Source organism: Mus musculus, chromosome 2, assembly GCF_000001635.26.
Source record: "Mus musculus strain C57BL/6J chromosome 2, GRCm38.p6 C57BL/6J".
In the NCBI taxonomy this organism is placed as follows: Eukaryota; Metazoa; Chordata; class Mammalia; order Rodentia; family Muridae; genus Mus; species Mus musculus.
This window is the reverse complement of record NC_000068.7, coordinates 130784143-130810290: the sequence shown is the minus strand read 5'-3', so window position 1 is coordinate 130810290 and position 26148 is coordinate 130784143. Positions and strand designations below refer to the sequence as shown.

General features: G+C 41.8%; 1 protein-coding gene and 1 pseudogene across 6 annotated transcripts in view; both read left to right on the top strand.

Annotated features, from left to right (window-relative positions):
- The window catches only part of 4930402H24Rik (RIKEN cDNA 4930402H24 gene), a 134446-nt gene that overhangs the window by 30355 nt on the left and 77943 nt on the right, over positions 1 to 26148 (top strand). For all 5 annotated transcript variants that reach the window (XR_001782167.2, XM_011239474.3, XM_011239473.3 and 2 more), the window contains 6 exons: positions 3343 to 3420; positions 12026 to 12124; positions 16247 to 16302; positions 18304 to 18439; positions 24751 to 24832; positions 25831 to 25867. Coding sequence is in view for 4 of the 5 variants with exons in the window: in XM_011239474.3 (XP_011237776.1) it covers positions 3343 to 3420; positions 12026 to 12124; positions 16247 to 16302; positions 18304 to 18439; positions 24751 to 24832; positions 25831 to 25867 (488 nt within the window). In the remaining variant the exon portion in view is untranslated. The remainder of the gene's footprint in view (positions 1 to 3342; positions 3421 to 12025; positions 12125 to 16246; positions 16303 to 18303; positions 18440 to 24750; positions 24833 to 25830; positions 25868 to 26148) is intronic.
- Gm14057 (predicted gene 14057) lies at positions 6190 to 8325 on the top strand (annotated as a pseudogene). Its single transcript, NR_024097.1, has one exon. The product of NR_024097.1 is annotated as a predicted gene 14057 (transcript).

Genomic DNA, 26148 nt, shown 5'->3' with positions numbered 1-26148 from the left:
GGATTACTATAGTTACAGAGTGAATATCAGGCTTTGGGAGTTTCCCTTGAAATGTACAGTAATTCCCAAGGAAGTTGGAGGGAATCAGGCCACAGCAGACAGAAAGGAAATCATTTACAATAATGGTTATATTTGTTCTTTGTTAATTGTCTGAACTATGTATATGTAGAGTGCCTTTTATTCATCTCACACACACACACACACACACACACACACACACACGATTTAATTCATACAATGATCCTCTGGGGTAGGTCCTGTTTTTTGTTTCTCTTACAGAGGGGTCAAACAAATATTCCCAAAGACACAGAGCTAATGAGAAAGTGACTGGCTGGGAAGACATCCCCTCACTCTAAAGCCTTTGAAGGGTTGATGCAGACCCTTTTACCATGGGATGGGTCCTGTGGAAGAATTAGCAAATATCATAGGAGACTGTAAATCTTTAAGATACCTGTGTTAGCTAAACATGGTATATGCCGGTAATGCCAGACAAATTGAAGCAGGAAGGTCACTAGTTCCATGCTTGGTTGAGTTCCATAGCAAGATCCTGTCGTGTGTGTGTGTGTGTGTGTGTGTGTGTTTTGAGACAAGGTCTCACTTTGTAACCTAGGCTGCCCTCCTTTAGAATCCTCCACCCTCTGCCTCTCAGTTACAGGCAAGTGCCCAACATGTAACTAATAATGTTCACCATTTTCCCAAGTATTCTTCCTTTGCCTCCATCTCATTATCCCTTCACCTCCCTCTGTCCCCCATCATAGTTTTCTTCTTTTGCCTTTCTCAGGTTACTTAATGTGTGGACCAGCTTATTCTGTAGATCATATCTCCCAGTGTCCTACTCAACTCTGATGGCTGGATGTCTGGCTCTTGCCTCTTTAAGTACTGGGAAGAGAGCTTCAGCCACTTACAGTTTAATTTTGCACATGGCCATAACCCAAAGAAAGTCACCAATCATCTCAGGGAGGGGATGTCTTTCCAACCATTCACTCACTTAACTACCACTGTGTCTTTGGGAAATTTTGTTCGACCCCTCTGTAAGAGAAACAAAACCTGGTACCTACCCCAGAGGATCACTGTACGTGTCCCAACAGAAAACCAGGCAGGCAAAGCATTGTCATGCTAGAAATGAGGACATCCTGGTGTATAGTACCTTTAGAAGCAAGTCCACATAGCCAGCACTTAGGCTGAGCTAAACTGAGTCTGGGTATAGAGAACTTTCCTTTTCTTGAAGCAGCAGGAAGAAAGTTCTCCTGGTTGAACTCCTTTGGCTCTAGCTTCCTTCTTCCTGCTAATGTGCTGAAACTGTGTCCAGGCCATGTAAAACTTACCATGACCAGCTCCCTAAGCAAAGGGTCAGAACAGCAAACACTAAAGAAAGATAATGAGAGGAAACAGTGAACGCTGGTTTACTTGCATACAGACAAACATAAGCTCTTCAGCTGAAAGGTGGGAATGATGCTTAAGAAAAAGATCTAAGCCTGGGCTGTAACTTAGGTTAGCAGAGCGCGTGCCCAGCCTGAACAAGCATAGACCTGGGTTGGAGGCACTAGGGAGATGGTGGTTCAGAAATTCAGGGTTATCCTTGGCTGTGTAGAGTTCCAAGCCAGTCTGGGTTACATGAGACCCTGTCTCAAAAACAAAACAAGAGAAAGATTTAGCAGATTGTACAAGGTGGTACATGTCTGTAATCCCAAGAGTTGGGAGACAGAGGCAGGAGGGTTGCAGGTGTGGTCAGACTTCATCACTGTGACAGAATTCCTGATTGATAGAAACATCTGAGGGAGGAAAGATTTCTTGGGCCTGGGTTTCCATAGATTTCAGTCCCGACTATGTGGCCCATGGTGAGAGCATCCTGGCAATAGTATTGTGTGGCAGTGGCTGATACGCCATGGCACACAGAAGCAGAGATGAAGAAGGGTCTGGAAACAAGGTGTAACTTTCAAAAGTGTGTGCACAGTGACTTCCTTACCTCCTGAGGTTTCCACCACCTTCCAAAATATGTTGCCCATATTCAAACTGTAACAGCAAGCTTTCCTTAGCATGGGCTGCACAGAGAGACCTTATCTTGAAAAACAAAATAAAACAAGATAAAATCATCAGAGTATCAAAGACCACAGCACCTAGGATACACACATAGATAAGCAGGCTCTTAAAGAATATTTTCTTCACACAGTAAAGTTCAGTAGACTGAGGAAAGCTGAGTGGGTTACTTGGATCTCAGAGGTGACTGTGTCGTATTCTGCTCTCAACATTTGATAATTTTGGCTTTAGAAGAAGGAAGTGCAGAGAGGCTCGGAGTGCTGCGGGCACTGCACTGCACAGGAACATCTGCATAGGCGAGGAGAGACAGTGGTGGTACTGCTGGGAACCCCGGAGTCAGCAGACTGGGTGGGACTGTTAAAGTTCAGGATTGAATTGCTAAACCCAGTACTCAGAATGTATGAGTTCAAGGCTAGCCAAGTGTACAGGAAGCTCTAGGCCAGCCAAAGCTCATGGAGTGAGACAGGCCCTGTCTCAAAAAAAGCAAACAAACCAAAGCAAAGATAATGCTAGTGAAAAATTGGAGCAGTCAGAACACCTGATGGGATAGAAGTGTACTTTACCTTGGAGAGATAATATTTGTATGATTTGATATTATAAACACCTAATGTGTGTTTAGAGAGAAAGTGTGAGATGATGATAAAGAAGACCTGCATCTTTTCAAAGGTTAATACTTCTAAGTTTATAAGAAATAAATCGACATCTTTATATAAATAAATCTAGATATAAATAACAAAAAGAAAAAACTCTTAAGTTTTTGAATGAAACTAATGTACTTTCTAAAAGGATAAAGTAGAAAAATCAAGTTTTTTATTGTAAGCCTTTTTTATAGTTTAATTAAAAAAAACTATGAGCATATATTATTTTAATTAAAATTACAAAGAAAAAACATAGTGTGTGTGTGTATATATATATACATATATATATACACATATATATATATATATATATATGTGTGTGTGTGTGTGTATAAATGTGTATGTGCCAGCATTGACTATAATCAGATGATATATTGAAGATTCTGAAAATAATTTTCTTGAATGAAAAAGCAATTATTAATTTGTATAGGGTCAAATAAGATTAATAAAATTGTGGTTTATCCTAATAGAATTAATAAAGCCTTGGTTTAATAATAAATACAGTTAACAAAATTCATAATTTAAAAGTAATATAATGAAATTTCAGTTTATTATTCTAGTAATACTATTTATACCGGTATAGTAATTTTTGAGTCTCAGAAGCTAAGAAGTAATTGACCTTCTAGTGATTGACTTAATGATTGCAGTGTTTTGCTCTCTGTGTCAGTTGCAGGACGTGAGTCTGAGTCTGTGGAATGTCTACAGCAGGATGGACCCTGCGTCTCTGGAGAACATGCTTTCAGAAGTAAGGAGCCAAAGTGTACTCAACATAACCATGTTCAGTTATCTAGGCAATTACCCACCAAAGGGGTTTAACTGGAAGACGCGCAAGGCACATCTTAGTTTGCTTTAATCAGAGTGGAGCATCTCTTCCCATCCTGGGAGAGTTGAGGCTTCTCGGTGAGGAAAGCCTGCTGAGGCAGCTGTTTCACCTGAAGACTTTTTGGTTATTTTTTTTCCCTCAAGGGGAGAGATATTATTCTGGACTTCGGTAAAAACAAACAATGCGGAAGTTGTAACAGGAAAGATTAAGATGACAAAATGCTTAAAAAGATCAAAGTTTGGAAGAGAGGTGCCAGACTTGTCCTATTGCCTAGACATCCTGCCTAGGTTCCTGCACGTGCTTAGCAGTATCCCTGTCCCACAAAGCTATTCTAGGTAGTCCTTGAACTGGGTGTGTCTGTGCTCGCCTGAAGCCTTATGTACAGAAACGTGTTCACCCTAGAATGTCATTTTCTGCCTCTGAGTCCTTAATTGTTCATCTGGGTGTGGTGGTGCCTTTTCTCCCAGCATCCGGAGGTGCTCAGGCTGCTGGAGCTCTGAGTTCAAGGCCAGCCCCAGCTAAATATAGAGTTCCAGACCAGCCCTGACCACACACCCTACCTCAAAAAAGATAAAGACAACCAACAAAATCTTGCTGTGGAGCCAGTGGGATGGCTGAGCAGGTCGAAGCACTTGTTGCCAAGCCTGGGGGCCTGTGTTCGCTCCCTGACATCCACAGAGCAGAGACCCAGTCTCACAAAATTGTCCTCTAACCTATAAAATAAGTAAATACATGGTCATAGTTATCAGAGATGTGTCACTTATACTTTGTACTAACCATTTTGAATAGGGTAGGATAGGTTATTGTCATTTATATATGTAAACAGTAATTAGAAAACAAAAGAAAAAGAGTGATCTACTTGGAGGCTGCACAAAGAAAATTAGAGTCGTCTCCTTCTCTGCACACCGCCCCTTCCCTCTCTAGCACTGCCTGAGGTTACGTGATCATCTGGACTTTTCGCTGCTTCTCACTATAACCAGCCATGTCTTTGTAGAGTTCCTGTGTGTTTAAGTGAGGAGTAAGTTTAGAGGCCACACAATTTAATTTCATACTGTGCTGAGCTTTGTTTCTAGTTCCTTTGGGCAGAAGGAAATAAAAGTAAAAGGATAAGAAAAAAGGAAAATAGATATTTTTTATTAAATTTATTTATTTACTTTTCATTCCAACATCAGCTCCCTCTCCTCCCAGCAGCCCTCCATGCAGATATTCCTCTCCCCTTCTCCTCTGAAAGGGGAATCCTCCTCTAGGTATCATCTCCCTCACTGCCCCTTTCCTCTCCCACTGAGGCAGACAAGGTGATCCAGTTAGGGGAACAGAATCCACAGGCAAGCAGGCAGGCAGGCAAAGGTTCAGGGACAGCCCTCACTCCTGTTATTGGGGGACCCGCATGAAGACCAAGCTCATCTGCTACATATGTGCAGGGTGCCTAGGCCCAGCCCTTGCATGTTCTTTGGTTGGTAGTTCATGAAGTCTCTGGGAGTCCCCAAAGGTCCAGGTTAGTTGACTCTGTTGGTCCTCCTGTGGAGTCCCTGTCCTCTTTGGGCCCCTCAATCCTTCCCCAACTCTTCCATTAGACTCCCTGAGCTCCGTCTGATGTTTGGCTGTGGGTCTCTGCATCTTCATTGTTTGCTGTGTGGAGCCTCGCAGAGGATAGTTATGCTAGTCTTGTGTCTGTAAGCATGACAGAGTAGTATCATTAATAGTTCTTGCCCATGGATTGGGTCTCAAGTTGGGGCAGTCATTGGTTGGCCATTCCCTCAATGTCTGCTCCATCTTTGTCCCTGCACATCTTGTAGGTAGAACACATTTCGTGTTGAAGTTTTCGACCTTAGCTATTCTGATAAGTGTAAGGTGGAGTCTCAGAGTTGTTCTGGTTTGCATTTCCCTGATGGCTGAGAATGTTGATTGTTTTTCCTTAGAATAGTAGAAAGTTGAGACTATATATTTAAAAAGGCATTTTAAGAGCATGGTGATACTTGCCCTTAAAAATCCTGATACTTGGGAGGCAGAGGCAGGTAGATCTCTGTGAGTTTGAGGCCTGCCTGGTCTCAGAGTGAGTTCCAGGCCATCTAGGACTATATTGTGATACCCTTTCTCAAAAAGAAGCGTGAGAAAGAAGAGGAGGTGGAGGAGAAGGTGGACGAGGAGGAAGAGGACGAGTAGAGGGAGGAAAATGAAGAGGAAGAAGAGGAGGAGGAGATAAAAACAAAGTTATTTCATGTCCCAGAGAAACTTTCCCCACAATGGTCAGTACTGAGCATAGCCCCTCTCCTCGTTGTCACATACAAACAGAAAGCAGTAAATGTTCATTTGGCAGCCATGAACAGATAAAAAAGTAAGATTCAGGCTGGTTCAGATTTCTTTTTTTTTTTAATTTATTTAATACATAAGTACACTCATTGTAGCTGTTTTTAGACTTTAGATGCACCAGAAGAGGGTGTCAGATCTCATTACAGGTGGTTGTGAGCCACCATGTGGTTGCTGGGATTTGAACTCAGGACCTCCGAAAGAGCAGTCAGTGCTCTTACCTGCTGAGCCATCTCACCAGCCCCAGATTTCATTACAAAAACTAAAAACAACAACAAAAGAACAATAAAGCATATAAGAAAACTTATAGCATCCTTACCCACACCCTCCCCAAACTATGACTCCAGAATGTTATATTGTGAAGCAATAAGATGAGTATTTCTGGTCTAGGCGCGCGGAGCAGGTGCGAGCCACTGTATGCGGCTGTTGGGGCTGCTGTGGTAGGCGCGGGGCACTCGCCCACCCCTTCTCCGGGCCACTCTCAGGCTCTGGCGTGCGGGGACATGTCGGTGGTGACTGGCGGTGGTGAGGCGGTGGGTGGCAGTGCGAGTGTCTTCTTCCAGATTCCCTGCGGTGGCACTGGCGGCAGCCCAGGATCTAGCAGCAGCTCCGGCTCCTCGAGGGAGGACTCAGTGCCGGTGACTATGGTGGCCACCGCTGGGCAAGTGCAACAGCAGCAGCGACACCACCAGCAGGGAAAAGTGACAGTGAAATATGACCATAAGGAGCTTCGTAAGCGGTTGGTGCTGGAAGAATGGATCGTGGAGCAGCTGGGTCAGCTGTATGGCTGCAAGGAAGAAGAAATGCCAGACGTAGAAATTGACATTGATGATCTTCTTGATGCCAACCGCAAGGAGGAAAGAGCTTCGAAATTACAGGAAGCTCTCGTAGTCTGCTATAAACCAACAGAGGAATTCATCAGAGAGCTGCTCTCCCGAATAAGAGCATGAGGAAGCTGAACCCTCCGCAGAAGAAGAGCGTATGATTTTGCTACAGGGTAAAATTCTCTCAGAGATGAAGAAAGCAACCTGGAATTTGGACCCCACAGATACTTTTCTTAAAAAATAAATAAATAACCATAGTTGTCTTTTACAACAACATTTTTTTGGTGTGTATGTGTGTGTGTTGGGGGGAGTAGACATTTATTCAAAAGTGTTTCTTCTTTTGTTGTTTTTAAAGGGTTTTCATTACTGTAATATTTTAATGGCAAAGCTACTACAACTTGGACTGTAGCCCAACCAAGAACTATCAAAGCAGGTACATCCACAGGATGGACAAGGCCAGGTGTGTTTTCTGTCAGGACTCAGCTGTAATTTAGGATCTCGCAATGCAGGGAAGATGGTTTTCATATGGTCAGTTTGGTAAGACATTTTAAGTTGTACATTTGACTTCGATGTCATGCTTGGATCTCATGCTTGTATATATCTACAGACACTAAGTTAAAACTAGAGATGTGAGCTTTGTATCAGGTTCATGGAATAAACCTGTGCTTTCCTATTAGATGTGGTCACAACACACATGCTTTCAAAAGGTCTCCAGACATTCTTCAGACAAATGTCGTCCACCTTCAGCATCCACTTTCTCCAACAAAGTGAAAGAATTCGAATTCGGTGTGTTCGTCATTACAGTGAGCCATACTGCACAGGCGTTGAGTTGGTCAAGGGCTTAATTCATAAATTTTATTATTTCATTGGTTGAGATGCTTCGCCAGGTCATGTACTTATTGCCTCATTGTGGTTTTTTAAAGTTTTATGAACTCTTAATTTTGAAAACCAGCCTGATTGATAAAGAAATACCTACACTTCCTAAACAGAGCTTTGCAATCAAAAAAGGAAGCCCCAGGTAGCAACATGTTCTCTGCTTTCAGTGTAATACACTGTATTAGCTCTGTCCATGAAAGCAGGTCAAAAGGAAACCAATGGGTTGAGCTTCCTTTTTAGAAGCAGATTCTGGCCTCTTCTGTGCCAGTACCATCAGTCCAGAAGTGTGAACTGAGTGTTGCGAAATGTAGAGATGGAAGACCCCTCAAGACCTTTGTTGGTTTAGAAGTCTGGTTTCATCTCTGGTTTCTCTCAGTGGCTCATGGTCCTGATTGTGACCTGATTTCCGTGTTAGGAGCTAGGTCTGATGACCTACCCTAACCCTACAGCTACATACCAGCTCTTTGAGTAGAATTAAAATTCATATGGGATGTAGGCAGGGTAAAAATTGAGTAAAAGCCCTTCCTTCCTTCCTTCCTTCCTTCCTTCCTTCCTTCCTTCCTTCCTTCCTTCCAGGATGCCCCTGCTGCCTCCCCCTGGAAACCCTGCCTGCCGTGAAAAGTCTCCAGGTGGCCCTGTCTGAAAACAGGGACCAGGCAATTTATATCAAGGGTGCTTTGAACATATTTTATTTTTTAAAAGAACTATGTTTGTGAATTTTCCGTATACTGGCAAGCTTTTGAAAATGTATTTAATTTTGTAATGTTTACCAATGATTTATTTACAAGCTATTTACTCAAATAAAGGGAGCTGCTTACAAAAAAAAATGAGTATTTCTGAGGCACTTAACCATTATGTGGGTTCTGAGAACTGAACTCTGGTCCTCTGAAAGAACAGGACATGTGTTTAATTGCTGAGCCATTTCTCCAGCCCCCAAACTTTTTTCTTTTTCTCTTTCTCTTTCTCTTTCTCTTTCTCTTTCTCTTTCTCTTTCTCTTTCTCTTTCTCTTTCTCTTTCTCCCTCCCTCCCTCCCTCCCTCCCTTCCTTCCTTCTTTCCTTCCTTCCTTTTTGTCTCATGATGCAAAATGGAAGTTTAATTACAAGACTTTAAACATATATTTAAGCACCAAAATTATTGGAAAGGAAGGCACTTAGGAATAAATGAAAATAAATATCAAATGAACTACTAGGGAAGAAAGAACTGATTAAAAGGCAAGAAGCTTGGGCCAGCACTTGCTGAGGCTAGTAAAGTAATATAATCCCTAGAGTGTGCATAAGGTGGAAGGAGAGAACCCACTCCCCAGAACTGTCCTCTGACTCCACATGTACACTGTGGCATGCCTGCACACCCCACGCTAGAATCACCAATAGTTAAATTTTATTTCATTTATTTTTTAAGATTTGTTTGTTTATTATATGTAAGTACACTGTAGCTGTCTTCAGACACTCCAGAATAGGGGGTAGGGGGCCAGATCTCATTATGGATGGTTGCTCACTCTGGCCCACTTGCTCCAGCCCCACTAAATAAAAATTTTAAATGAAAATAAAAATTAATGAGTTGAACCATAGAGATGGCTTGGCAATTAAGGGCACTGAATACTCTTCCAGTATTCAGTATTGAAGTGGGTTTGATTTTCAGCACTTTGATGGTGGCTCACAACCTTCTGGAAGCCTTAGTTGCAGGGGATCAGATGCCCTTCCAGTTTCTGTAGGAACCAGACATGCACAAGCACACTAAACCCATACAAAACATAAAGTTAAATAATGAAAATGGTTTTTTAAAAAAGAAATTAATGAATTATAAAACGGAAAGGAAACTCATAATAAGCACAGAGCTCGTCCTCTGAAGCCAAGAACAGTGACATTGATACATAATTAATTTAAGAGTAATAGGATATATTATTTACTCCTTACTTTTTATTTGCTGTCTTAAAAGAAATTTTATATTATATATTATGATCATATTCCTTCTCCTCCCCTAGCTCCTCCTAGCTCCTCCCCACCTCTGTACCCACCCAACTTCATATTCTTTTTCTCCCTCAAAAAAAAAAAATCCAAAATCAAAACAAACAAAAATCAGGACGACAAAAACAAAACAAAATAAAACTAAAAGCGCACAGAAAACGTGAAATCCCACTTTGTGTTGGCCAAGCACTCCTGCCCTGGAGTGTAGCTGATACACTCAGTGTCATTCATCCACTGGAGAACACTCATGGCTAGGGCAGGACTATATGTCCACTTACCCTTCCACGTGCTAGGATTCGCCTGACTGAAACTTGTTGTACAGGTTTTGTATGTGTTGTCACAGTCAAGGTCATGTTTGTATCAGCCTTGTTGTGTCTCAAAGATGCTGTTGCGTTGCAGTTGTCTACTCCCTCTGTGTGCTGGCTGGTTTTGTGTGTCAACTTGACACAGGCTGGAGTTATCACTGAGAAAGGAGTCTCAGTTGAGGAAATGCCTCCATGAGATCCAGCTGTGGGGCATTTTCTCAATTAGTGATCAAGGGGGAAAGGCCCCTTGTGGGTGGGACCATCTCTGGGCTGGCAGTCTTGGGTTCTATAAGAGTGCAGGATGAGCAAGCCAGGGAAAGCAAGCCAGTAAGGAACATTCCTCCATGGCTTCTGCATCAGCTCCTGCTTTCTGACCTGCTTGACTTCCAGTCATGGCTTCCTTTGGTGATAACAGCAGTGAAGAAGTGTAAGCTGAATAAACCCTTTCCTCCCCAACTTGCTTCCTGGTCATGATGTTTTGTTCAAGAATAGAAACCCTGACTAAGACACTCTGGCTCTTAATATCTTTTTCCCTCCTCTTCTGCATAAATCTTTGACCCTTAGAGGGAGCGGCTTCATAATGACATCCCATTTAGAGCTGAGTGCTCCAAAATGTGTTATTTTCTACACATTGTCCAATTGTGGAGTTATGCCCAGGTTTCGATTCAATTCCATTGATCAACATAGCCATTTTGATGCCAATACCATGCTGTTTTTATTATGATAACCCTGGAACATGACTTGAGATCTGGGGTGGTGATAACCCCCAGCAGGTTTGTCATTCAGGATTGTTTTAGTTCTCCTGTTTTTGTTTGTTGGTGTGTGTACCTGTGTGTGTGTGTGTGTGTGTGTGTGTGTGTGTGTGTGTGTCTGTGTGCATGCGTGCTTCCATATGAAGGTAAAGATTGGGGTTTTTTTCCAATTTGTATGAAAAGCTGTGTTGGAATATTGATGGGGATTACATTAAATCTATAGATTACTTTTGGTAGGATGGTCATTTTCAGTGTTAGTCTCACCAGGCCATGAACAGAGATCTCTCTCTACCCTCTTCAGTTTCTTTCTTCGGAAGTGCTTATCACACAAGTGTTTCACTTGCTTGATTAGAGGTTTTCCAAGACATTTGATTTTTTTTTTAGGCTATTATTAAAGGTATTGTTTCCCTGATTTTTTTCTCAGTTTGTTTGTTATTTGTATGTTGAAAGGCTATTGATTTTTATGTGTTAATTTTTCATCCTGCTACTTTGTTGAAAGTTTTTATCAGCTGTAGAAGTTTCTTGGTAGATTTTTCTAGGATCTGTTATGTATAAAATATCATCTGCAAATAAGGATATTTTGATTTCTTTTCCTACTTGAATCCCTTTGATCTCTTTCAGTAGTCTAACTGTTGTAGCTAAGACTTCAAGCACTATACTGAACAAGTATACAGAGAGGACACATTCTACTTTGTTCCTGACTTTACTGAAAATGCTTTGAGTTTCTCTCCATTTAGGACATTGACTATTGCTGTAAATTATTACATTCAGGTATATCATTTTATCCCTAGTCCCTCTAGGACTTTAAACATAAAAGCATGTTGAATTTTGTAGAAGTCTTCTGCATCTAATGAAATATCATATGGTTTTTGTTTTTCAGTCTGTTTATATATTAGATTACATTTATCGATTTATACTTGTTGAATTATCCTTGCAACTTTTACATGATGCTGACTTGATTATGGTGGATAATCTTTTTGATGTGTTTTTGAATAAATTTATAAGTATTTTATTGAGAATTGTATAAATATATATGTGCACACCTTATACATGTGTATAGACATGTCTATAGATGGCTTAGGTGGATGGATAGAAAGATGTCAATAAGCAAAGAATTCTAGTGAAAGTCAGCTATCTTTATCCCATGCACTTGGGAGGTAGAGGCAGGCCAGCATGGTCTATGTAAATGGCTCCAAGCCATCCAGTGCTGCATTGTGAAGCACTGTCTAAAAAATAAAAATAAAATATAAAAGAATAAAAAATAAAAGACTATTTTTATCAACCTAGAAGTTACCTGTATCCATGGGCAGTCAATGTCTGTCCCCACTCCCTGGGTAACTTAACTTCCAACTCACTTTGTCTGCAAAGATGTTTCTTTTCTGGATATTTTCTTTTCAAAAGTAATAAATAATCCGTGTATAGAATAGCCTAGTATTTCAGGTAAGGTCATGATTCTTGTTCTCTTATGTGACACTCAGTTTGTTTGCCTTTAAATAGGACCTGGCGGTGTTTGAGCATCAGTGGACGAGCTTCTTTGCTAACTTTGATACAGAAATCCCTTTCCTGCTGGAACTTTCTGAATCTCAGGCGGGTGAGGTACGTAAGTAGAACGTCATAGAAGAAAGAAAAATGATAAATGTATTATTGTTGTTATATTATTATTTTTGTTGTTATTTTATTATGTGGTCACTATGTGACCCTGATTGGCCTGGAACTTAAAGATATAAACCTGCCTCTGCCCTTCCAAGTGGTGGAGTAAAAGTCGTGTGCTACTGTGCCTGACTTAGTGATTTTTTTTCAAGATTCACCAATGTAGAGGTTTGTTTTGGTTGTCATTTCTATAAGTCATGCTGTATGTGTCATAAAAGAAATTCCCTCCCATGCCTGTAAAAAACAAATATATTCAAGGCTCTGTTGTCAATCCTCTATACCCCCAAAATATTTTTCTTATGCCTACTTCTCTATTAGAAGGATATTCACCTTTCAGCATGTGGTGTCCCCAACCAATAGTTATGGTGAGTGCTAGTTAGTACTTATGTACCTCTGAATACTAGTTGAGCCCCTTGGTGACAGTGCCGTGGTGGTATTCCAAGCCCACATTAGTAATGAGTTACCACTTACCTGGTTCAGGCTAAGGCACCTTCATGACTAAACTGAATGTCTATTTTGAAAACTAGGGAACAGAATAGAAAAACTATTCAACAGAAAGACACAGAAGAGCCATCTTGAGCTTGCCTTTGAGCCTCCCTGGGGTTTAAACTATCACTACTCTGTTCTCAGTGTACCACAGTGGCACAGAACAAGCCCTTCCGCCCTTACCTGACCACTGGGAGTTGATCTGGAACATTTTACACACACACACACACACACACATTGTTTCTATATATTGTTATACATTGCTGCTATTGTTCTCAAATACCTTAATACTTAGGAAAGAATCTTACCTATTTGTTTTTACTTTCCTCTGGTGCTCTGCATTCCTCTGTATGGACCAGTATTCTGCTTGGCATCTTCCTCCTCTAAGGATGTCCTTTAATGTTGTTTGTAATTAAATCTTACGGTGATGAATTCTTTCAGCTTCAGTATGCACAAGGGAACATAATAGAGGAACATAGTTTGTTTGTTTTTTTTTCCCCACTGTTGTTTGTTGGAGACAGGATCTCACTGTATAGTCTGGGGTAGCCTTGAACTCGCTGGCTTGCTGCTTCTACCTCCCCAGTGCTGGGATAATAGATAATATCTTGGGTCCCTTGTAATTGCCACGAAGACACCTTGACCAAGGCACCTTACAGAAGAGTTTATTGGGCACTGGGCAGTAGCTGAGCGCTCATATCTGAGTCACATTTAAGAGGCAGGGAGACACTGGGAATGGTGTAGGGTTTTGAAACCTCAAAGCCCACCTGCAGTGATATACCTCCTCCTAAAAGTCTACACCTCCTAGTCCTTTCCAAATACTTCTACTAGCTGGGGACCAAATATTCAGGTTTATGAGCCTATAGCCATTCTCATTTGAACCACCTCAATAAGAATCACCACTCCCGCTGGGTGTGGTGGCGCATGCCTTTAATTCCAGCACTCGGGAGGCAGAGGCAGGTGGATTTCTGAGTTCGAGGCCAGCCTGGTCTACGAAGTGAGCTCCAGAACAGCCAGGGCTCTACAGAGAAACCCTGTCTCGAAAAACCAAAAAAAAAAAAAGAAAAGAAAGGAAGAGAATCACCGCTCCCAGCTTCAACTACATTTCTGAAATATGTTTTTGCAATGTATAGGCAAAATTCTGTAGATTCTAGGTTAATGGGGTTTTCTTCCCTTCAGTACTCACATGATGTTCCTCTGTTACCCGCTTATTCACATTGTTTTGTGAGACTTTCGTCTTAGTCTTTGTTCCTGTGGCTATAGGTCTTCTCTCCTCTGGCACATATTAAGATTTCTCTTTCTTTTTTATTTTGAAATCATAATTACCATTTCTTTCTTCCCTTTCCTCTCTCCAAACCCTTCCATATACCCTTCCACACTCTAATTTAAACTCATGGCTTTTTTTTCCTTTTTAAAAACTAATTGTTATTGTTGTTGCAGGCTTGTGTGTGTGTGTGTGTGTGTGTGTGTGTACCACTGGGCATTTTCTGTGTCAAAAGGTACCCTATAGCCAAATTCCTTGAAAACATTCTGATTTGCATCTCACCAGCCGTAGAAGCTGTATGTGATGTTACACACTCACTAGAATATTTAGTTTATCTTGAGTGTTTTCAGTCTCAGGGCTGCAGGGACTGGCCAGTGGCTGAGAATCGTTCACTGCTCAGTACTCACCCGAGTGGCTCTGGTCTCCATGGGCACCTGCGTTCACGTGCATGCCGATGCATAATTAAAACTAATAAATTACCAGGGTGTGACCTCGCATGAGCTCCAGCAGTTAGGGCGCTGGGTTTTTCAGGCCAGCCAGAGCTACATAGTAAGACCCCTCAAAAATAAACAAAAAACCTGCTGCATGTGCTGGCATGCTTGTAATCCCTACTCTATGAAAGTGGAAACAGAAGAAGCAGAAGTTCAAGGCAGTTCTTGACCCCATAATGCATCGGAGGCCATCATTTTAATAGTTTGTCTCTAAAGAAATTCTAAATAAAATTAAAGAATTCTTACTATATATTTTGAGTATTTCTTCTATGTTTATTACAATTGCATTGTTTATGTCTTTTTCCTTTTTGCCATGAAAATACATTTGTATATATGTGTGATGTATGTGTGTATATGTATTCATGTGTATTCTGTACACACATGTGTCCACTTGCATGTAGAGGCCAAAAGTCACTGTCAGGTAATTTCCATGATTGTGTTCCATCTTATTTTTTTAAAGATTTATTTATTATTATAAATAATAAATAAATAAATAATAGGTACACTGTAGCTGTCTTCAGACGCACCAGAAGAGGGCATCAGATCTCATTACAGGTGGTTATGAGCCACCATGTGGTTGCTGGGTTTGAACTCTTTCAAAGAGCAGTCAGTGCTCTTACCCACTAAGCCATCTCACCAGCCCATGTTCCATCTTATTTTTTAAAGATTTATTTATTTTTATTGTGTGTGTGTGAGTGTTTGGCTACATATATGTCTGTGTATCACATGTGTCTTATTGCCTGCCCAGATGAGAAGAGGGTATTTGATCCCTGGAACTGGAGTTACAGATAGTTATGAGCCACTGTGTGTGTACTGGGATTTGAATCTGGGTCCTCTGCAAGAATAACAAATGTAGCCGGGCGTGGTGGCGCATGCCTTTAATCCCAGCACTTGGGAGGCAGAGGCACTCGGATTTCTGAGTTCAAGGCCATCCTGGTCTACAAAGTGAGTTCCAAGACAGCCAGGGCTATACAGAGAAACCCTGTCTCGAAAAACCAAAAAAAAAAAAAAAAAATGTTCTTAACTCCTGAGCCATCTCTTCATCTCCCACAGTAATAATCTTGAGATTCAATAACAGTATACATATTTTAGAACAAAGAATAAACTGCAGTATAATCAGTAATAGTCTACAGATATGATTTAAAAAATTGGAGAAAATTTATCAACTTGTTAACAGTTCTTAGAGATTGTGTATGATTTATTGTGTTCTGCAAGGAAGAAATATTGACAAGTTGAAAAAATACACAAGAGCTACAACTTGAAGGCACTAAAATTCCCTTTTAAAACTTTGAACCATTGCGTATGAGACCCTGTTTGGTAACTTTTGATTAATAAGTTTAGCCCAGCACTTCATCCAAAGTCAAGAATTAATTCTTTGTTTTCTTACGAAAAGTTTATCATTATACTTCTGTGTTCTTTAATTCCCCTGATTGCTGATTTAAATTAGCATATTACAATTATGTTTAAAGTTATTGGAATATAGGGACCTTTAACAGAAGAGAAGAGAAGGGCAAGATTAGTGATTTGAACTGTAAATGCTGATTGGTCAGAGTTCTTTTCTGTAGTTAAAAACTATGTATTTGAATGGATTTGCTGTGTGTTTCTTCGCCTTTTGCAGCCATTTTCATATTATTTTGCTCTGTTTTATTTCATTGCTATACTCCAAGTTCATGATTTTATCTACATTATTGTTCTGTGTTCTTATACTCTGTTCACATCTGTTTTTTTGTTACATACTACTCACTCTCTTGACATGTACATATGCACATATGTGAAAGCTTTATTATTTTCAAAGCTGTTATCTTACATCAGATATTGGCTTCCTTTTAGCCATTCAGAAGCTACTTCGGTCATGGAATGCTCTCCAGCCATATTACTGAAAACAGGTATGTCTCCTGGGGCGGGAGTGTGAATGATGCCAGAGAAGATGGAATTGGAAACGGGTCGGGTGCCGAATATGGGGATCATTGAGGTTCAGAATGCGAGCTGACTACAGTTACAGCGTAGGAATCACTGTTGTGCTGGGCACCGGTGGCGCACGTCTTTAGTCCCAGCACTCGGGAGGCAGAGGCAGGCGGATTTCTGAGTTCAAGAGCAGTCTGGTCTACAGAGTGAGTTCCAGGACAGCTAGAACTACAATGAGAAACCCTGTCTCAAAGAAAAAGAAAGGAAGGAATGAAGGGAGGGAGGGAGGGAGGGAGGAAGAGAGAGAGAGAGAGAGAGAGAGAGAGAGAGAGAGAGAGAGAGAGAGAGAGAAAGAAAGAGAGAAGAAAATCCGTAGTTGTGACTTATTTGTCGTGGTGCTTCATACTTTTGTATTTGCTTATTTTCCTGCACTCTTACAGTAAAATGGCTTTTAAAATGCTATAGATAATCAGCTTCATTCTGAAGAAAGGGACTTTTATTTTATACCTAGCTCAGGAAAGCAAAACTACAGACAGGAAACAGCAGTACTGGGTGGGGGTGGGGCTATAGGATGAATTACGCTAAGTTCCTAGCGCCCTGCAAAAGATGGAGGGGTAAGGGTTTCTTTCTTTCTTTCTTTCTTTCTTTCTTTCTTTCTTTCTTTCATGGAATATTTTCTTTATTTACATTTCAAATGTTATCTCCTTTCCTGGTTTCCCCTCCAGAAACCCCCCTATCTCATCCACCCTCCCCCCAGCTTCTATGAGTGTGCTCCCCCACCCACCCTGGCATTCCCCTACACTGGGGCAATCAAGCCTTCCCAGAACCAAGAGCCTCTCCTCCCATTGATGCCGTCCTCTGCTACATATGCATCTGGAGCCATGGGTCTCTCCACGTGTACTCTTTGGTTGGAGGTTTAGTCCCTGGGAGCTCTGGGGAATCTGATTGGTTGATATTGTAGTTATTCCTATGGGGTTGCAAACCCCTTCAGCTTCTTCAGTCCATTATCTAACTGCTTTATTGGGGACCCTATGTTCAGTCCAATGGTTGGCTGCAAGCATCCGTCTCTGTATTTGTCAGGCTCTGGCAGAGCCTCTCAGGAGTAAGGGTTTCTGAGTAGTTCCTTCTTCATCTTTATCATGATCAGCAGTTTTCTTTGGTGGGTAGAGGAAGCAGCTAATCCCTCTGTCCCCTCCACCACCACCCCCAAAGTCCTATCCTTGACTTGCTAGATGTTTCATGTGGTGTCTCCTTGGTGGCTATTAGAAAGGTGCCCTGACTAAACGGTCTGAAGGGATTGGTTATGGAATGAGCAGGAGGTGCGCGTTTAGTCGATGGAGAGGAAAAGACCACCAAGACAGGCAGTGGGTGTATGGGAGGTGTGTGATAGGGACACCATTAGCATCCTACTCTCTTCTGCCCTTCTGAAAGGGACTTAGAAGTTGGTAGCTGCTCTGTTGTCTATTGGATCTGATTAGTCCAACTGCCACATTTCTCTAAAAGCTGAATTTCTATTAAAATTTTACCTTATAAAAATCGGGGTATCCGACTGAGATACCAGTGGTTAAGAGCATTGACTGCTCTTCTAGAGGTCCTGAGTTCAATTCCCAGCAACCACATGGTGGCTCACAACCATCCATAATGAGATCAAATGCCCTCTTCTGGTGTGTCTGAAGACAGTGACAGTGTACTCATATACGTTAAACAAACAAAAATCTTTTTTTAAAAAATTGGGGTGGCATCATTATATTATTTAGAGCAGACTCTTGTGACTGATTTCTTTAAAAAGTGTAAACTTAGCAGGGGTATAGTTCTGACCTCCATGGGTCACTAGGATGAATCAGAGACATCGGACATCCCTTCCAAGCCAGCCAAGAGCATTACCTACATTGGGCTTTGCCCATCCTATGTCACACCGCTCAGAAGAGCCTGAGGTCCAGTCCTGGGGCCTTGTCTGACCACATGTTGACTTGCTGTTCTAGCCCTCATCGGCAGCCTTTTGTTCTCTTTGGCAACCACTCCACACGGGACAACCTGAGCGCTGGCAGCTTTAACTTCCCTTCTGAAGGGCACCTGGTGCGCAACACTGGTCCTGCAGGGAGCTTTGCCAAACACATGGTGAGTGGCCAGACTGTCTGGTACTTGGTTAATTTTACCAATAACAAGAAAGGGCTGCTGGCCAAAAGGAATCTTTTTCAGTTATTATGTTGACTTAGTCCTGAATTCGAAGTTGTTTTATGTAGCTGGTCTTTGCTACTTTGTGGGTTCTTTTTATTTTATTCCCCCAGGTTCACCCTGTATCACTAGATAAGAGAGAAAGGGGGAGGAAGGGAATGAGAGAGAGAGAGAAAGATCCACAAATCTAACTTCTTTCCTTTTGTTCTTTGAGCACGACTACTAACAAACCACAACCAATCCACCTGAACAACCACCAGCCACCAACCACCAACCCCACTTCTTGGCTCTAGTATTTATTTATACACTGGGGGTTTTACTGCTGCAAACAGACACCATGACCAAGGCAACTCTTTTTTTTTTAAGATTATTTATTTATTATATGTAAGTACACTGTACCTGTCTCCAGATGCCCCAGAAGAGGGCATCATCTCATTACAGATGGTTGTGAGCCACCATGTTGTTGCTGGGTTTGAACTCAGGACTTTTGGAAGAACAGTCAGTGCTCTTAACCGCTGAGCCATCTCTCCAGCCCAAGGCAACTCTTATAAGGACAATATTTAATTAGGGCTGACTTATAGGTTCAGAGGTTCAGTCCATTATCATCAAAGCAGGAACATGGCATCATTCAGGCAGGCATGGTGCAGAAGAAGCTGAGAGTTCTAAAGGCTGCTAGCAGAATACTGACTTCCAGGCAACTAGGATGAGGGTCTTAAAGCCCATACCCACAGTGCCTACTCTAACAGGGCCACACCTTCTAATAGTGCCATTCCCTGGGCTGAGCATATACAAACCATCACATATACCCTTCCAAAAGTTCCCAGAATTCCAAATGTCACACAGTTGCAGAAACTATCTGCTGCTGACAAAACCATGCCTCTGCTAGAGCATGAGACAGTTTAAAGTCGCTGCTGCAGACAGTCTGAAGCAGCCCCAATCCCTACACGTGTGATTAAAATGAAAGCACATTCTTATAATATTTCTGGTTTGTTTTTTTTTTTTTTTAATTCCGGGCTGGAGAGATGGCTCAGTGGTTAAGAGCATTGACTGCTCTTCCAGAGGTCCTGAGTTCGATTCCCAGCAACCACATGGTGGCTTACAACCATCTGTAATGGGATCCGATGCCCTCTTCTGGTGTGTCTGAAGACAGGGACAATGTACTCATGTAACATGCATAAAATAAATTAGTCTTTAAAAAAAAAACAAAATTCCAAAACTGTCACTGTATTTTTACAGTGAAAAGAAGTGACTGCATATTTAAGTATTGGGTGTGATTTTGAAAACATTTGTTTACAGTTATTTTAGTGTGTGTGTGTGTATGTGTGTGTGTGTGTGTGTGTGTGTGCGCGCGCGCGCGCGCGTTCACACGCCTATGGAACTTACCCACCATGCATGCGCTCATGCTCAGATGATAACTGGCAGGATGCTCACATCTACTGTGTGGATCCTAGGGATCAAACTCAGGTTGCCAGGCTTTGCAGCAACCACCTTTGTCTGCTAAGCCATCTTGCTGGCCCCAAAATGTTTAACTTTTAAATATTTGAAGGAAAATGGTTGAAAAAATACTTTTCCAGGTGATTCTTTGTCAATACAATAAAATTTTCAGAATTTGAAAGCAGAGTCTAAGCCTAAGTTTGTTAAATCCTGACTGCTAAAGATATTATAGAAGCAGTTCTTTCCTTCTGTCTTTATGTGGGTTCTAGGGATTGAGCTCAGGCCATTAGGCTTGATCTACTGAGCTGCCTCACCTGCCCTCTGATTGTTCATTATTATGTGATGTGTATCATTTGCCATACTCTTTAAAACATTCGGGGCCAAGGAACTAGCTCAGGGTTGAGATCCTAAAGCCCACATAAAAGCCTGACATAGTGGAGCAGATATGTATGAATGCAGTGCGCCCCTATGGCAAGGTGGGAGGCAGAGACAGAAGACTCCAGAGGCTTGAGGGCTGGGTAGCCTGGCGTAGGCAGCAGCCTGTTTCAAACAAAGTGAAAAGGCTCAGACCGACACCTGAAGGCTGTCTAAGCACACACCAAGCCACGTTTGTGGCTGCACCCACACGTATGAATCTGTACAACCCTTGTATACACACATGCACAAAATAAAAAGGACCATTACACTTGAATATAGGACTCTAAGATTGTCAAAGTCTGTGCCGTCTTAATAGAATTTCAAACATTTTTAAATGTTTCTAACAAAGTGCTTTTAAAAATGTTGCAGAATGTTAGGAAAGCTAGAATGTAGGTGTAGTTATTTTTTAATTAGGATTTTTGAGAACACATGACCCAAGTGGATATGGTATATCATTTTGGGGCTGAAAGCTTGAAATCTTTGGGCTACCTCCAAACTAGCTCAGGTTAGAGGTCTGCCAGAATGCATGTTCTGTAGCATGTTGCTGTCCTGTTATCCTGTCCTAGTTAGCATCAACCGTCAACGTGATACATCCTACAGTCACCTCAAAAGTAGTCTCTATTGAGTAACTAACTATTTTTATCAGACACATGGACATGTTCAGGAGGGGTTGTCTCGATTTTTAGTTGGTGTAGGAGGACCCCGCCCACCGTGGCAGAACCATTTCCTGGAGTAAGGATGATTCTAGAGCTGTGTAGGAAAGTTAGCTAAGCCTGAGCCTGTGAGCCAGCCAGAGCGAGGATGAGCCCACAACCACTGTTCTCGGGGCTTTCTGTTTCACATTCCTGCCTTGACTTTACTCAGTGGCAGGCTGTGACCTGGAAGTATTCGCACATAAATCTTTTCCTTCTCCAAGTGGCTTTGAGTCTGAGTGCTTTATCATAGCAACGGAGATGAAATTAGAACTCCCCATCTTAATCTCCAGAATTGTTGGAATATATAGAAAATGCCAGAGAAGAGGCATTTCTGTATTGCTTGTTGACTTCAGGTATTAAATCCAAAATAGAGACGCGTACAGTATATATCCCATATTTAAAAATAGGATACCTATACTTTCCCTTCACCCACTAAGTTCAACTAAATTCCCTGGACATTTGATAGATGGGCTCATAAATTCAGGACCAATGATATGGTGGTTACGTTTTCTAGCTTTCGTGTGTGTGTGTGTGTGTGTGTGTGTTAGCGTGTGTAATATCTACTGGCAAATTCCCTCAGCTATTCAGAGAACCAGAAGACATAGGCTCGCAAAACCAAAAATGTGCAGATAAAAACTGCTGTGCAATACCACAGAGAAATATCATCCCTGCCCTGCCAGATGTGGGAAGAGCTAGGCACCCTCCCTCAGGAACTAGAATGGATGCTCTACCATCTAACTCTCCCTTAGGAGAGTCTCAGAGTTTTGACGTCACCCATTAATAACAAATAGCCTCTCTTTCAGGCAGAATCCCAGAGGGCCAGTCAAGAATCATGTCTTTCTGGGCTGGCAGAGAGCTCAGTGGTTAAGAGCACCAGCTGCTCTTACAGAAGACCTAGCTTTGATTCCCAGCACTCACAGGTGGCTCACAACCATTCATAATCCTAGTTTCAGGGAATCTGATGTCCCCATCTTAAGGAACAAGGCATGCAAGTGGTGCACATACATACATACATACATACATACATACATACATAGATGAATAAATACATATAAAATAAAGATAAATAAAAAGAAGTATGACTCTGAACTGTTAAAAACAAACAAACAGTTCTTGGACCCATTCAGAGAACTAAGATGTCACTCTGAGCTCTGGAGGAGAGATGAGGCCAAAGAGCATCCTCAGTCCCCTCAAATGGAAATGGTGATAAAATCCTGGGATCTGAGTGTGGACTCGTATGGCTGAGAACCTAATAGAGGATGCAGTCATAAAGGGAGTGCCACATTTTCATGGGTTTAATTTCTAGTAAAGAGCCAACAAAAAATTCCTCTTAGATGATGAGCAGGTGGATAAAGTTGTTTATAGTATGAGGAGAGTAGTAAGAAAGGCCTCCTCTCCAGAATAAAAGAGTTTACCACAGTTCCGTTCCACTTAGAAGAAAGGCATACTTGCTGGGCAGTCGTGGCACACGCCTTTAATCCTAGCACTCAGGAGGCAGAGGCAGGCTGATCTCTGAGTTCAAGACCAGCCTGTTCTACAGAGTGAGTTCCAGGACAGCCAGGGCTACACAGAGAAACCCTGTGTCTAGAAACAAAACAAAACAAAACAAAACAAAACAAAAAGACCAAAGGCATTCTCCTAACCCTATCTATTCACAGTCCAGCCTTCCTAGGAAGCAGGAAGAAAAAGCTAAGACCCTCTAGTGAAGAAGGTCACAAGCACACCCAGATTTAATTTTAAGGTTAGAGAATGTCCCCTCCCCATTCCCTTAGCACCACCCCAGCAGATCATCAGTGTAGCAGCAGCAGATCATACAAGAAGTTCCTAGGGAAACTCAGAGATAGAGATGTTGTAGAAATTATTTAATCCTGATCCAGGGTGTCTACCCTGCCTTTGACCATTTAGTTCCTGGATAAAAGATACACACAGCCATTATATTTACAATAAGCCTTAAACAGCACAAGAGCTGAACAGATGTCTACCCTCTATGCTATTCAAATCTACCTCCCATCAATAACACCAAATTATTACTTATTATCTTAGCTGCTCTTAATTCCAATTGGCCAGCCTTTTATGGCTCACCTAACTTATGGTAGTTTCTCTTCCTCCTTCACCTTCTCTTCTTGGTTCTCCTCTACCTATATCTCTTCTACCTAGTTATTGACTGTTGGCATCTTTATTTACCAATCAGAAATAACTTGGGGACAGGGTCACTTGGATCTGTGTGCAGACTCCGGGTCTTGGGGACCTGCATTTAATTACAATAGACAAGACCAAACCTCAACACAGAGACATATACAAGGCTACAAGAAAAGGAAGCCTATGGTATTTGAAGCTCCAAAAAATACTAAACACAATTTAATACCCAGTCAGATTAACATCAAGTTTTACACTAAAGGCTTGCTTTTTTTCAGGCCTTGTTACTAGAGTTACTGTGTCTAGCTTCGACAGAAAGTTACAAGGCATACCAAAAGTTGAGGGAAAGGTATTGTGTGAAAAGACAAATGTGTTATTTCTAAAACTTTAGGACTATGGCCGATGTCTGTAATCTCACTTGGGAGTTGGGACAAGAAAGTTGCAAGTTCAAGACTAGCTTGAGCAACATAGCAACACTCTTGTCTGACAGGAGTGGAGTGGTGGTGGTAATATAACCTTCAGAATCAGATAAGACTCATATTTTAAACTTCTTAAAATAGAATTTGTTTTGTTATTGTTATTTGCAGGATAAGATGTTGTGATAAAACACTGACCGAAGCAACTTAGTGAGGGAAAGGATTTATTTGGCTTATACTTTGAGATCACAGTCCATCACTCAGGGAAGCTGGGATGGGAACTCAAGCTGGCAATTGAACTGTAGACTGTGGAAGAGCTACTTCCCTTGCCTGCTTAGCTAGCTTCCTTGTACAGCCTAAGGCCACTGCCCACAGTGGGATAGGTCTCTTCCATCTATTCATTAGGACAGTTCCCCTATATATAGACAATGCCCACCAACAGCCTGATCTGGGTAATCCTTCAATTGAGACTCTCTTATCAGGTGTTTTAGACTTTGTCATATTGACAGTTAAAGTTAGCTAGAACCCCTCCCCAAATCATGTAGTAGGAGAGAACCAACTCCCCAAAAGTTGTTTTCTTAGTTCCACATGTACACTATAGTAACCTGTTTGCACCCCTCACACAAATAAAATCAAAATTAAAAACAAATATTTAAATTTAAACAAATAAATACTATTGTTTAAATCAAATTAAGTCATCTTTGTCTATAAAAATAAATTAGACTGGGCAGTGGTGACACACACCTTTAATCCCAGGAGGCAGATTTCTGAGTTCCAGGACAGCCTGGTCTACAGAGTGCGTTCCAGGACAGCCAGGGCTACACAGAGAAACCCTGTCTGGAAGAAAAAAGAAAATAAGTAAATCAGGTTCAGTTAAGTAAACGTCGTTGCATTAACTGTTTGCTTTCATGTCTTCAGCATCACTTGTCTACGTGTGCTCCGTTTTAAGAGTCTGATTATTGTGCAAATGTTCATGAAGCAGGGTGTGTGTGTGCCATGGCAGATGAGTGGAGGTCTGAGGACAATCTGGTGAAGTCTGTTTCCTCCTTGCATCTTTCCATGGTTTCTGGGGACTGAGTTTAGATGGCCAGGCCTGTGAGCCAGCTCACCAGCTCCTAGTGCACTCATCTTTCTTTCTTCTCCCCACAACGTTCAGGTCGCTCAGTGTGTCTCACCAAAGGGACCTCTGGCCTGTTCAAGAACATACTTTTTTGGAGCTACTCATGTTCCTTATTTGGGTAAGTCTCTATGAATAGTTATCTTACCAGCTATTACCTAATGGTTTTTCCTATGAAAGAGACATTATTATACAATTTACTATTTTATGCAAAATTCCATCTTGTAGGCATTTATCTTTCCCTGATTGCAACTATAGAATCAATTTGTTTAACTCATTCCTCACAGAATTCATTTCAATTCAACCTATAGTTTAAAGTTTAGCTGTGTTTATCCCCTGTGCTGTGTCAGAAGAAGGGCCAAGATTAATGAGACAGTTTGGGATAGCCGGGATGTGAGCTCCAGTCGGATCACATGACTGAACTCCTGCCTAGCTGCTCTGTGAAAAGAGGAAGTAGGCTGTGATAGGACACCCAAGGCTGAGGACTTGCAACAGTGAACTTCAGGAAGGCTAGGCCAAGTAGGGGAACACTACTTGCTGGGGTACTCTGAAGCTTCGGGTATCCAAAGAGACATGGGGGAGAAACTTTTAAATTGAGTGTGGCTCTCAGCATTGCTTCCCAGAGGTCAGGATTCAGAGGCCATTCATATAGAAGCCAGGAAGTTCTGGAAAGAAAGATTACTTAGATCAGATAATTAAAAAAATTAAAAATAGCCAGGCAGTGGTGGCACACGCCTTTAATCCCAGCACTCAGGAGGCAGAGGCAGGCAGATTTCTGAGTTCGAGGCCAGCCTGGTCTACAGAGTGAGTTCCAGGACAGCCAGGGCTATACAGAGAAACCCTGTCTCAAAAAACCAAAAAAAAAGAAAAAAGAAAAAAAGAAAATTTAAAAACAACTTAAACAACATTAATTTAAGTGTGTGTGTGTGTGTGTGTGTGTGTGTGTGTGTGTGTGTGTGTGTGTGTAAAAACATTCAAGAGCCTAAGATTCTGTGAAATGAATTGAAAAAGAGTCAGGGGGTAAATGAAAGTCTGAGAAAATTCTGGGAAAAGGCAAGTACCGCTTGCCGTCTGTGCGTGTGTAGTATTTAATTTAACCTGGAACATTTCCCTTTCCAGGTGACAACGAGAAGCTGCCCAGGACCACGGAGCAAATGTAAGTCCTTAAGCCAGATAGGTTTCCTCTTCTCAGAGTTGAGTTTCTCTCTGAGGCCCTCCTGCTTCCCCTTGGGGTCCACACTGCTGGGGACAGACGGACACTGCTGTCTGTCTATGGCTCAGCCAGTCCCAGAACGGCTCAGTCTGGAGCCTTGTCCAGAGGGCTTGGCCGCTTTGCCATCTGCTCCTCCCTCTGGAATGCTTCCTGATCTCCCTGTGTGTATGCTCATACATTTGTATGACATAACTTCCCTTCCTGCATATTATACACAGTAAAAA